Source organism: Microchirus variegatus (genome assembly GCF_963457635.1).
Source record: "Microchirus variegatus genome assembly, chromosome: 13".
Taxonomy (NCBI): domain Eukaryota; kingdom Metazoa; phylum Chordata; class Actinopteri; order Pleuronectiformes; family Soleidae; genus Microchirus; species Microchirus variegatus.
Window position 1 is genome coordinate 7,853,027 of NC_139814.1, and position 14,411 is coordinate 7,867,437.

The following is a 14,411-nucleotide window of genomic DNA, read 5'->3' on the forward strand; positions in this document are numbered from 1 at the left end:
GGGAGAGAGGGAAACGGTGAAAGATGGAGGAAATGACCAAGGTTGAAAGACGAGGAGGGATGAGAGAGACGTCAAAAAGAAGAGGTGCAGACAGGCCGGGAGTAAGATGGATGGGTCATAGAGAGCGATAAAGAAGCTATGGAATATATAAAAAAAAGAAGGATGAAGGTAGAAATGGGAGAAGGATGAGAGATGGAGGACAGAGAAGTGAGAGGCTGACAGGGTGATATGAGTATTCGAGGAGCTGCAGCAGAATGAATGAAGCATAAAAATTTGGAAAGCAGTGAATTCAAGAGCATATCACCATAAAGGCATAAGAATCGGTCAAGCCTGCATTTAAAACCTGTCTCAGTTTAATAAAAGTTCCTTGTGTGTACATGTTGAATAATCCACTGACATACTGTACGTCCACAATCATGTAAAGGAAGTGTGTTGTTTGATGTCAAAGTAAAACAACCAAACAGTTTGATCTTGGGCCACACGGTTGGTTTAGTGGTTAGACATCCTGTCTTTGCAGAAAAAAGGCCCAGGTTCTCCCCGTGTGTGTGTGTGTGTGTGTGTAGGTTTTCTCCGGGTTCTCCACCCACAGTCCAATATGGGGATTATAGGTAAATTGGACCATAGGTGTGAGAGAGACCGAATGTTTGTCTCTGTGATGGAGTGGCGAACTATCCAGGGTGTACCCCACCAATTGCCCTATATCAGCATCTTTGGCACTGCCTCCTTCCCTCGTGTGAAGGATAAAGTGGTAGAAGATGGATGGATTTTTGATCTAAAGAATCAGCTATATCAGCTACTATTACTTTTACTGATATTCATGGTATTTTTCATGGTATTTTTCTTCTACAAGCACCTTAGTTTGCAGCTTCAATTAATAGCATTACATTGCTAACACCCTTCTCTAATGGTAAAGCCAGGCCACAGCACAGTGTTAACCATATTTCCCACTCTAGTTAACCAGTGAATTGTCAACCCCATTTAGAATTTAAATTCATAATGGCCAGCCATGGCATACAGTCTAATGGGTGACACTTAAACATGGTTAATATGCTATCAGGGGTCACAATGTCTTTATTGTACATGTTGTAGTGCTGCAGCAAACAAGGGGCAAATGACAGCATTGTTTTCCATAAGAGCTGCATCTCAGAGGTATTATTGCCCATTCCCAATGGCTGTCACTTTCTCTTTAATTGGCAGTTAAAAGCATGTCATCATAGTAAAGCATTCTCCCTGTATGTCTCCATTACACTTATATATTTCAAAGACCTTCATAATGATCATTTTAAACCATATGTTTTGATCAAATCCTATTTTTCATTTGCAGGATGGAGTCCACAGAGAAATGTGAAGTAGTGATACAGCATTTCAATGGAAAATACCTGAAAACCCCGCCCGGCATCCCAGGTGAGTCTCTTCTCCTTTTCCTTACATCACTCTCACATCAACACTTTGTTCTTGCTTCTCCGGAAAAATCATCACCTCTGCAATGAGAAACCTCCTCTCTAATTCGATTATGGTAATTCCTCATCTCTGATCTGCTGGACAGCTTGATAGATTGTGTACATCGTCGTTTCTGACACCTGAAGCGAGCTGAGTTACCTATGGCTGAATAGCTGATGGTTCTACACGTCTCTACCACTGCCCCCCTCTCTCTCTCTCTCTCTCTCTCTCTCTCTGCTGCTGTCACCATCCCTCTCTCTCCCTGGTGGTGCTGCTGCTGCAGGCTGGAACTTCTTGGGCAGGCGAAAACCCGCTTAATATTCACACTCATGCCTCTGTGCTGTTCTTGCAATCTACTTAAGAGCTTGCACTCTCCCCTCTTTCCTCTCCTGCTCCCGCTCTCTGTTGCTGGGTCCTCTTTTCTCCCTCCATCTTTTTTGTCTGCAATCACCCTAGACAGTGGAACATGCTGGCCAAGGAGAGAACAGGCAGAGAAAAGAGAGCGAAACAAAGAATGTCACAAAATCGAGACATGTAGGGACACGATAGCACCACGTGGTGTGCCGGCACAGAAATATGTCCTTTATGCTGCTTCCAAAGCGGCGTAGACAACTTGTCCCAAAAGTTTGAAATGCAAGGAGTCAAAGAATTGGCAATGTTAGACAGAACACCACATGTCTCTGGGGAATAAGGGTGACAAGAGGTGGCAGCAAAAAAGGAAAGTGAGGTGGAAGGCGAGGGAAAGTCTACAGGGAAGATTGCTGCATAAGCACTTTTGAGACCAGGTGCTGCAGCGCTTGAAGCCTTCCATGTATCCCAGCAGGAAGTGCCTACCAGACAGGGCAATACTGAGGAGATCTTCTTCACCCCTGGGGCAATTTTATTAGCAATTCTCACACTTCCGACCAGTGGCACAGGTCCAGACCCATCAATTAATCTTCAGTATGTGAAAGAGACTGGATTTAGAATCTCCATATATGCCCATCCTCTGCATAGCCAGTGGCCATTAAAAGGCAAGGTGAGTGGTTATATTGAAGTTGAGCAGTAATAGGAAACCTTTAACACTGTAATATCAAGCTGACCTTCCCCTTTAAGGATCCGTCTCCCAGCTGCTCCAGTTTTATTATTGTTAATGGATTGTGTTCGGGCTTGAGCCAAGCACAGAGATTTACTGCCCTGATCGAGGAAAATCCTTGTGTGTAATGAAGAATGGCTAAGTTTACAAAGTTTACACTTTTCTGGTGTTGCTATTGTTGCTCCAAAGGGTTTCATGAAACCCCCGCTCTCCCTTGGCTGTGTGTACACACACGACTGGAATTTCCAAAAGCTATTATCCTTCCCTGTGTTGTTGCACTGTGTGATTTGAACACACAGCGTAATCACTTACATGATCAGGTGTAAAGAATGGCTTCATTTTATCAATCTCACTCAAAGTGAACACGTCAATCCTTCCTTGCACGTGACTGGTAGAGCAGCAGTGAATGGATGTCAGTTTGGAAAGAAATTAAGATACATCTTTCCAACAACAATATCTGATTTATCAAATGTTTTATTTGTTGCATTGATTTAGAAATGTAATGTACTTGAATTGAGACCTACTCCTGTGTTGCGTTTGAACACCTTTGGACTACAAACCAAACATTTGGCAATACTATGGCTTCCGTGTCGAGACAGGAATCGTGACAATTTGCAAAACGTGCCATGTTGCTATGAAAAACACAGGCAGTACAACTAACCTTATAACTCAGCAACCACACAGGTGGTGCCTGCTTCTGCCCCCGGCATCCCCATCATTTTCAGATTCATCCTGGCTCGTACCCCAGAGATTGGTGAGCAAAGTATTGCAAGTTTTTTTTTTTTTTTTTTCATGCTCTGGTGAATAACAGCTCCACCGTTTCTTTTTCTTTCTTGTTCTGTTCTCTCGTTTTGTCTCTCATATCTCATTTCCAGAGCGGAGAAATTTACTCATAGTCCAAACACCCAATAAAAAAAAGAAGTATTGTTTCTTGGTATGCTTTAGATTTTAAATCTGACATCCCTGCGATATCAGTCTTATTTATGAATGCTCATACATAAAAGCTTAGTCCCATTCCTTAAATGTTTTTTTTGCCATAAGTTTCTATAGTATGGTACTTATTTTAACACTGTCCATGTTGACTGTTAAATGGAAATCTCTCTGGACATTCATGCAAAAGACCCCAGGGCTGTTTGGCTTTTGCAGCAACAAACCCTATATAAACGTGCACGCATATGTGCCCCCTCATTTTGATATGCATCTGGGCCCTGATTCATACATGCATATTCAATATATGTATATTAATGTATGTAAGTGGGAAAGCATGCTGTTTTTGTGTGCTGATACAGTCAATGTGTTAGTGTGTGTATGTATCCATGCACGTACGTGCGTGTGTGTGTGTGTGTGTTGTGTTGGTGGTATTTCCCCAGAGCCCCTTGCTATGCAGGGCAACTTCTTCATCCATCCATCTTTGACAGCTCAGCGGCGCCCCCCCGGGCAGCCCCCACCACACACACACACACACACACAACACAATGGCAGCTTGAGCATGTGTGTGTGTTGGCTGCTCGTGTGACAGCCATGACTAGTACACCGTGCGTGCCCTGACACATACACACACACCACATACCACAAATAAAGTCATGCACCGATAACTTTGACCTGAATGGAATGTCAACATCCATATAATGCTAATGGGATCCTTTTTTTCCTGCCATTTAGCATTTAGAACACGGCCCGCACACAAACACACACTTTTACACATTTGCAACATGCATATCTACACATACACGTGCAGCCCCCCCTCATCTGAATGAACCAAGCTCACTCACCAATCCTCTCAAGCCTATATCTGACAGGCCTCTGCATTTTCAGCTTAGCCACTCAATCAAACTGTGTCAAGACTGTGTGCTCGTGCGTATGAGCGTACGCGTGTGTGTGTGTGTGTGTGTGTGTGTGTGTGTGTGTGTGTGTGTGACATGGTAGTTGGTCTCCTTCGATGCCGTCCTCTACTCAGGTGTGTCCAGTGCTGATACAGACAGGATATATAGCTTTGACCTCACTGTCCCACACCAGGAAGTAAAAAAATGTGGAAGTCAAACTGTGGAACGCAACTGATCGTGGAAAAAGTAGTTAAAAAAAAAAAAAAAGGAAGTTGTCGTGCTGGACAGGAAGGTATAATGTTGGAGATGACACAAGGACACGAAGAGGAGGCACACACCGAACAGAAGAATGTGTAGATCCTAACAGATGGTGGCTAATGACGCCATAGACAGTTTCCATACACTTCCTGTTTAAATTTGAATGTAATAACATCTTACTTCCTTGTGATTACATGAAATGTTTAGTTGATGTACAGTGTGGCGGGATGATAGCAGATGGCAGCTAATGATACTTAAACAGCTTCCTTATTCTTACCATTAAATCTTGAATGTGATCATGTCCAATTGTATCATACTTGCAGGCTTCATACAGACATGAATGTTTGGTTTTTGGTTTGTAACAGTAGTGTCTAGTTCACGATATCACCGAGACTGTTTGATCAAACGGTATCCCATACATACCCATCATGCCTCTTGCTGCCTCTAGGGGCGTCTACACCAAGGAATACAACAGACACTGTTGTGGTGAAGGACGAGGCTTACCAGAGAGTGAGTGAGGAAGTTGGACGACCCAGTAAGGTCCGAAAATATGTGGGTGTCACTTGTGGGAAGCTGCAGGCGACACTGTTGTTAGCTAATTGTTGTAAGCTCTAGCATTAGCACCAGGTTTGTAGTCACTTGTTTACTCACATAAACACACATGTTCCAGTGACGCAAATAGTGTGAGTAATGCATCATATTTACCAGCGCTCCACTAACCCCGGAGTTCCACTGGAGGCGTTACAGCCGCGGCACGTCAGCGGCTCAGAGAGACGCTCTGATTAATTGACTGTTGACCTGGTAGCACCGGTCACGACATAATGTCGATGTGAAGTTGTGACAGGCTGTATGACCTGCGTATTGTGTTTTATTTTGAAAGGGGGGTGGAAATGTTTTACTTTGTCTGTGTTGTGATCTGCTCTGTTGAAATTACCACGGCTTATTGTAAAGTAAACCATAGCAAACGATCGATTGTCCGCACCGGCCGGCTATTGACAAAAGATCGTAAAATAAAAATAAATGTATAATCCATAATATGAGCCTAAACTAAGATAATACAATGGTTTTCATCATTTTTATATCTCTATTAACAAAGAAAATACTTAATTTGTATCGCTTCGCTGCTTTCGACGCCATCTTTCTTTTGTGAAAACACGCACTGCATTCTGGGTAGCCCTTGCTCCTAAGGGTGGTCTCAGAAAATCTCTATATTGAGGGCAATACAGCCCTTAAACTTGCCCCTCAACTTAATTTTTCTGAGAATCGCTTGCACTAGCGGGAGCGCGCATTTTTGAGATGGAGGGTTAAGATTGAGGGTTAAGCAAGGAATTGGAATTCACCCGAAAGCTAATTACACAGCACCTCAGCTATCAGACTGCATAACACTCACCTTAGAAAGTGGACTTCATTAGCTACTGTATCTTAATGAAGCAATCAGTGTCATTGTGTGGACCTGGTACCACAATTTTAGTATATTGTGAGATTTTTATATCGTTACATTGCTACTTTTGCTAGAGAGACTGAGCATCCATAGGGCCATAGGGTCGCTGTAGTGGTTTGCACTCTTGCCTTTGCAGCCAGAAGACCCGGATTCCTGACCTGGTAGGAACAAGTGCCTATCCTTGTGTGTGTGTGTGTTCGTGTTTTCTTCAGTTTCCTCCCACAGTCATGCAAGACATGCAGCTTTGTGGATTTGGCAAATTGGACACTCTAGATTGACCATAGGTGTTAGTGTCGGAGTGGATGTTTGTTTCTATGTGGCCATGTGATGGACTTTCTACCTGTCCAGGTCCCGTCCCACATTTCACCCGATGTCAGCTGAGATTGGCACCAGTGCCCCCTGTGACCCTCATGTGGAGAATAGTGAGAGTGAGTTTCCATAGTATCAGACATTGTATACATTGTTTTAAGCCATAAAACACAACCAAGAACTTCATGTCCGTGTTCTCCTGTAAGTTCTACAGAGACAAAAGGCACTCACATATAGATGCATCCAATCAGCTATCCAGGTCAGGTTTGTTTTCTGAGGCCTGGTTGATATGAGAGCTGTGTAGCACTCGTCCAACAAGCCAGTCACAATGAGGCCTTTTCCAGCCGCTCTGGTCTGCCCACGTCTGATTGTGATTCAGAGAGAGGGACATGATCGATAGCCCCTGATGGAGCACTACAGCTGTTTAGCTATTCTGTGCAATGCGGCAACCGCTCTCGCTGACGCTGTTGTCGGATGTGAGTGTGCACACACCCGCACACATCTAGAAAGTCAAGCACATGCTCCGTACAGGCACATGAATATGGTCCATGTATATGCCAAAGTGTGTGTGTGTGTGTGTTTGCACAACTGTGCGCAGGTACACACATGCAGACACACACAGATGGACGCACACTCATGCGGACACAATAACCTCTTTTCTGAAAAATGATGTGCTTTGTTGTTGAACGTGAGTGCGGAGAGTTATCCTTGTTTTTCAGTGGATGTGGATTTACTCGATATACAAAATAAATGGAATTTATGAAATGTGACTACAGCAATGACCCACGGTGAAGTGAGCTCAACAGGGACGCATTATGATTTACACTGCAACCCTGAGCAATGGGAAAGTCAAAGGAAGCACAGATAAAAAGTGATTTAATCCGCCGGCTCCACTGAGCCTCGCTGATTAAAGCCTTTTGTCCCACAATGCATTTAGCAGCTTAGAGATGACACCCTATGGTAAATTTAATTTGAACCAGAGCTACATTAGCCACTGTTTGGTTTTGGCAGGTGAGCAATCTCATGTGCGTCCAATATTTGTGTGTCTGCAGTGGCAGCAAGGAAATTAAAAACAGTTGATGCACTGTATGTTCTGTTGCTCTCTCACACACACACACACTTGTGTGATTTTTATGTTTTGTTTGTTTCAATGTCAAGTGTTGTAAATAAACAGACAGGCATGAATCTCAGAACAGCTAAACATGTAGAGCACCTGATAAATCCAACATTCTCATTGATATCTGACTTTAGAGGTTCAAACCAGGCTGAAAGTCTAGTTAAACTGTAGCTCCTTCCTTTTCACTTCCGTTGCTGCTGCTCCTTGTACCATCATCTTGCTGCCAATATGGCAGCAGATCTCAGCGTTGGCTCCAATATTGTCCAATAGATGCCGGATAAATAATGAAAACCACATCAGGAAGCAGCCACAGTAGCCCTGGGAGATGGAACCAAACGGAAACATGCAATATGTACAAGCTTTCCTGTTTTTTTTTTAAGAGTAGTCTGGCATTTCTCTCTCTAACCTGGTCTGTTTTTACAATTTATTTTAAAGCTGCAGGGAGAGTTTTTTTGTTCAAAATGTGAAACTTTTAATGTTTTAAATGTACTGATGAAAGTGCCCTGCTCTCTTACAACTGTCAAAAGCAACATTTCATCCTCAAATAATATAAAGCATAGACCAAAGGACAAGTGCTGGTGCGACACCACATCCTGTGATTATTTGCAGAACACTAGTCCTGTGCCACTGAGGGTGGGGGGGGAGCTGTTGCCAGGGGTGCTGTTGCATAAAAAGATCCTCTCCCTGTTGGCGTCCTTGCCAAGGCAACGGTGCCAAGATAGCAGAGACAGCCCACGGTATTAAAACGTCCCTCGTTGAATTAAGGCGAGTCCCAAATCACTTGGTAAGTCACAAAAAGCCCTTCTGAAACTGTCAGTCATACTCGAGTAATCCATGTTAATTTTCTACAATCCCTCCCACATTCCCCTGGCTAATAACTGGCCTGTCGGCAGGTCTTTTTCTCTCCCCGCTGCGTTGTGTAGATTTAATGTGCAGCCAAGTAGGTTGGTGGCTTAGCTGTCAATGTGTTTCAGACATGCTTGCCTCGCCGAAGCATGCCAAGGTACATGTTTCCCATGATGCTGGAAATCATTATTTTAAAAAAAGAACAAAAGATATAAATATCATACAAACACATCATCAGTAGGTTTGCATCAGCCTGTTTTCATGCAAATGTTTAATTTGTACATAAAAAGCATGAATGGCAACAAATAATCTTCCACTTCAACTAAGTGCAAGGACCAGATATTATTTTATCATTATTACCATGATAAATGGAAGGAGCAACAAAACACAACCATAACATTAACCAGACTCTTGACTGAAACTTTTGGTTAAAATGTGGGATATATTTTAACGGAAGCCCAGGCCGTGCCGTCTACAGAGGCTAATCTCTGATTTGTTTATATCTAGTGTTTTTAAATCCTCCCTTTAATAGAAACAGAAGGTCAAACCCATGTTGTATTGATAATTAATTAACTCCTGTTGTCACCCTGTGTACATTTCTGTCTCTGTCTGTGATCCTCAGTGACACAGAGACAGCTTTTCGATATACACTACCCTGGATCATAATTAGCCATCAAACCTGTCTTTCTTCTGCACTTCAGGATATTGCATCATAATGAAATTTGCCCTGTTAGCATGAACCACTCGCCCCCTTCCCTCACCCCCGCCCTGACTTCACCTGCCTTCCATTAGAGGCAGGACACACAGGAAGTTATTATTGGCATCCCCAGTAAATCACAGAGCTTCCTGAAAACGGGATCAATTTCCCCCGTCGCACTTTCTCATTATAACCTTATCTCGCCCACAGACAATAATCTGGATTGGTCACACTTTGTTTGTTTTCCCACTGAACTGTATCAGTCAGAGGAGGAGGATGAGGAGGAGAGAGGAGCAACTCAGAGTGGATCTGTTGCTGAAATATTAAGTGTTCACCTACTGCAGACCAATTCCACAGAAAATAATAAAAAACCTTTTGATTGGCTTCAAAGTTTGTTTAGACAGAGAGGAGGAGCTCGGGCTCGTGGAACCGTTTGGGCAGGAACGATTGACTTTGTTCTCCACTCAACCGCGTCTAATGTGGAGAGAGACAGAATAAGGGAGAGTTACAATGAGAAAGAGATACATTACAAGGCAGAGGAACAGCAGCACCTGCAGTGTGATTGCATGAATTAGATGAGGAGCTGTGGATATATGACAGAAATAAGTGAAGGCGATGAAAGAGAACAGATGGAGAAGGACAGAGAGCATAAAAGCGAGAGGTGGCGAAGGCAAGTGGATGCAAGAAGAGCGAAAGCTGAGGAGAAACAGTGCTTTTAGAAGGTTAAATTTGTGTAAAGTTTAGTTTGCTGCATGAGCAGCAGACGAGATGAAAGAATGACTTTGAGTGTGTGACCGCTTCCTGAGCTTGACCCCAGTGACCCCCTGCCAGCTGTCCACCATGTTGATCCACTTCTATCTCTCTACCTCTGACCCTGATCATAGCTCTCCTTGCACTTTTTGTTGTCCTTGCTTTTATACTCTCTCTCATCTGCCCCCCCCCCCCCTCTCTTTCTCTCTCTCTCTCTCCGTCACGGCCACCGCTGAAGTCTTCTTTCATCTCTCACTTTCTCTGCGTGCCCTTGCCTCCTCTCTGTTCACTGTACTCCACACATCACACACATTCCTGCTCATGTTTCCCAAATGCTCATCTTTCTTACTGGATATAGCTGAGCGCACACAATATTAGTGGGCGCAAAATAAGCACCGGGGGCTGTTTTTACTCCTCTTTGTTTGTCTTGTGTTAACTGTTCTCTTTTATTCTGTGGACTCGTTCTGTGTGGACAGCTGACAGCAATGACGAAGATTTTCTTAGCTTTTATTTTTCATTCTTTTGAATTAGTTTGGAACCCAAATCTAAGAAAGGCTTGAAGCAGAAATGGTCTGAAATTATCATTTGAAATAACTTTGTGGCCGCATGAACCCTCCACTCACAGCCCACTATAATGTCACTCAAAGGTCTGTGAACTGGTCAACATGGTTTTGTTTAAAAGTGGAAGGTACCATATTTGGAGGAGGGGATGAAGCTAGGGAAGAAGGAGTGCAGACTTTGTTTTTTATCCATTTTACTTTAACTAAATGTTGACTGTGGATCACAGGTAGATAATCGCCTTTTAACTGGAAGGACGAGGGTTTGATTTCCACATGCTCTGCGCAAGACACTTGACGACAGTGCTGTCACCGTGTGAATGTGTATGAATGATTTGTGATTTAAAAAGAGCAGGGGGGTCGGGGTGTCAGCCAGGTCGAGGCTCACATGACTGTCCTTGGCGACTAATTCTTTTGTTGTTGTTTTTTTTTTTTGCTTGGTGAGTGGGGCTTAATATTCCATGTGCAGCCTGCATGTTGTGCATTGATGACGCAAATCACGTCATGTGCATGAAGCACGTTGGGTTTACCAGGTAGTGAAAAGTAGTAGTCATTAAGATGAGAAAAGTGCAATATAAACACACATCATTTACAGAATGGACACAATGCGGCGTTCACCAATGTGGTTTGTTTTCACCAGCATCTCTAAGTTTTGGTACAGATCCAAATTGCAGTAATTTTCCTGTCCCACTTTCCACAACATTGTGAGAAAGGTTTGTCCTTGCTGAGGGTCTGCCCTTTACCAAGTGTCATAGTAGTTTTGGACTTGTGTGAGTGTGATTTCTCACACTGCACACTTCATACTCATCCATAGGCCCATCTCTGATCTACTCCACTATAGAATCAAGTATTGTGCTGTGCGAGAGATTGATATTCAGCCTCTCGGCAGATACAGCAGGTCGCTGAGCTCGGACCCTTTTGACCGGCCTCCCCGTCCTCCAGAATGAAGATTAAGTTTGCTGAGGAGGATAATCATCCTCCAAGGTCTCTGAGGTATGCAAGCAATTCAGCAGGCTTGCTCTGTGTGGTTCACTGGTCAGCCTCTCTCTATATTAGGTTAAAGTGTCACAACTTATGAGTTTGATAAACGACAGCTTTCTGTTTTTCACCGCTCTGGAATGTAGTATGTCTTAAACGCACAGTAAGTAATTTCTTTCCCTCCCGGGGGTCTCTCAATCAAAACATAAACAAAATAGCTAGATTAGATTGTTGACAAGAAGCAGCATTGGATCATGGGAACTGTTGTAGTCTCTCTTGGTTCCCCTGTTTGTTTGATCTTCATGGCGAGAGCTTTGACATCAGATCGTGATCCATTTTTTTGAAAAACACACGCAATAAAATGTGAGTGTTTGAACTACTTTTTTAACGCCTTTAACGTAGAAATGTTACATATCCTTAAAGCATGTTTTTGGAAGTAAATATTGTGGTTTAGCGGCGTCATCTCACTGACCAGAGCTGACATGAAGACTGATTGTATCCTGTGTGAGTTTGCGTCAGGGACGCAAAAAAACAAAAAAAAACAAGCATCAATTCCACCCAACAACGTCACTGTCACCATCCCAGGACACAGAGGGCAGTGAGATAAATGTAGCTGCTGCCCCCAAAATAGAGTGTGTTTCTCCATTAGAACAGGACACAGGCTGTGTGGGAACAAGTAGAGGTCACTGTGGTCAGAAGAGTTATTTCTGTCGCACCGCCAGACCTCCAGCAGTGGACGCCCATTCATTCATCTGACTGCCTGCCAGCAGGAGAGGGGACACACACAGAGACACACACAAAAAAAATTCATACACACCTACGTGTTCTGTTGATGTGTAGCCAACAGGAGTGGGACAGGTTCCATTTGGTGAAACTTTGTCCAAGTTATCCCATGGAGTTTTGTGCATCTTTTTCTGTACACGAGTATATTTATAAGAGAGCTGCCTGCCGGTGTGTGAGGTGAAGGACAACGGAAACACACCTTGTTTTCTAGCGAGACAGTGTCTCGGGCGTTCTCTCTTTCCTTGGCTCGCAGTACGGCACATCATGGCTACTGGATCATGTTTGTGGTTTATTTCTGTTGCTTTAAATTTACAGCTTCATCGGCACGGATGCACAATTTTTTTTTTTTTTTTGTCGTATAGATGATAAAACAGACACACAGACAATGCAGGAAAAAGAAAACACAGCAACACGCCAACAGAATGATTTCTCACAGTCTGCTTTTCCTTCCTTTGTTCTTTCAGCCTACCTCGCTCTCTTTCGCTGTCTCCCTCGCTTGCATCCACACACACACACACACCCACAAATACACACACATCAATAGTCCATTAGGAGTGTGTTGCTTTCATTACCTCAAGCCTGGCCCTAAGACAACCTTCAGAATGGAGTACAGCGGTGAGGAGCTGGCCATGGGTTGCAGTATATATAGGAAGAAGTCAGGTAATTGCCAGCTCTCTTTTCTCTCTATCCTGTGCTTCAGGTAGAAAGTATGAATCTGTGGTATCAGGGGACCACCACCCCTGTTGTGCTGCACTGTATCTCTCTACAGCTGTTTCTTCCCCCACCAGGCACAAGTAATAGAGGCAAAACGGAGAGTTTAAAGGCCTTAGAGAGTCCAGCAACTGCCACTCTAACAATACACACCACCGTGGGAATAGAAAAAAAAATGAGGCAGCCCTCACTTGCAGCAGAGATGTACCTATACTCTTCCCAAAGATCTCACTGTTTATGTGCTGCTTTGCTACACAACTGCAATTGCTGTCGGATTAAAAATAATACTGTTTTTTTTATTATTTTTTTATTGGTGCACAAATAAAATAAGACTGTCCCTGTATGAAAAGTAATCAGAATCAAAGTCAAAGAAAAAAAAAAAAACACAAGACACAATCATAAAAAACATTCCCAGGTGTGGTTGAACAACATATTTATACTTTGTAGATGCAACGTTGAGATGTGTTGTGCAATAAACACAGTGCAAGGGATGAAATAAACCGTTTTTATGTCTTGTTAGCCTTAGCTATAGTACGCAATAAAACAGTGTTGTGCAGCGTTTGCCGTTTAGCCAAAGCATTTGTGAAGTTGTTGTCTTAATGGCCTCATTGCTGCAGGAGTCTTCCTGCAGAGCAGAGATGTAGTTATGACAATGCCACGATTCTGTTTTCCCATTCACTTGGCCCTGTCTTACACATACTGTAGACACACAGATTTATGAATTACCTTGAGCTAGTCATATCTCTCTTTTAGCCCGAGACGTAATCTTGCCACAGAAGCATCCAGATCAATTTTTCAGGATGTCTTATTTGTGGAGTGGAGCAGCCGGCTCGGCTTGGTGGGGGGTATCAGGGGGATGCTGTCAGGGTGTATCCAATTTCAGGCTGCAAAGCAAATGGCCTTGGAGATCAAGGATTATAGAGCAGATTTCTACGTTGGGCTGATATTGATTCGCCGTGCCCCTGGTGTTCTCCAGGTTGTACCTCGTTCATGTAAGCTTTTAAACGTTGCTGCCTTTGACTCTCCACCCCCTTCATCAGTATGACCTTTAATCTTTACATTTTTGCCTTTTGTTTTCTGTCGATATAGTTCTGGGTATTCCTGGACGAGCAATTCAGTTGTATGTTGGTTTTGTTGGATGTTTTGAAAGATCAGAATAAGTTTATCTTTCTCTCAACAGTCTCATAGAGGAAAAATACAGGCAGTGATTTTAATAATAGCGTTACAGAGATTTTGACAGGTTATTGTCTTTGTCTTGCATACAAAGAGCTGGGATGGCAAGATCTCACTTACACTGCACAGTGTGATACATACATTAGAAAGAAAATATATTTATATTATATTATACTCCATATATATACTGTATATACACGTATATAAACTGACTGCCTTTTATATAACTGTTTATATATCCTGCTTTTTTGGGAGCCCCTGAACATTACAGTTAATGCAGATAAATGTGTCTGACCACCCAGATGCTTAATTTTTCCATTTAATTTTCTTTTTCCGTGCAGGGGAAAAAGATCATTAATCACAAGTTGTTGTTTTTTTAATCACTTCTAATGCAGTTTGATGTGTTGTCCCTTACTGAACAGCACTCTTGGCTCCCCCTCTGTGACTGCACAG

At 43.1% G+C, this 14,411-nt stretch overlaps 1 protein-coding gene across 2 annotated transcripts in view; it reads left to right on the forward strand.

Annotated features, from left to right (window-relative positions):
• The window catches only part of LOC310935752 (RNA-binding motif, single-stranded-interacting protein 3), a gene marked incomplete at both ends in the record, with an annotated part of 208,341 nt that overhangs the window by 136,328 nt on the left and 57,602 nt on the right, over positions 1 to 14,411 (forward strand). For both annotated transcript variants that reach the window (XM_083899692.1, XM_083899693.1), the window contains one exon: positions 1,325 to 1,404. In XM_083899692.1, coding sequence (XP_083755818.1) covers positions 1,325 to 1,404 — 80 coding nt within the window. The remainder of the gene's footprint in view (positions 1 to 1,324; positions 1,405 to 14,411) is intronic.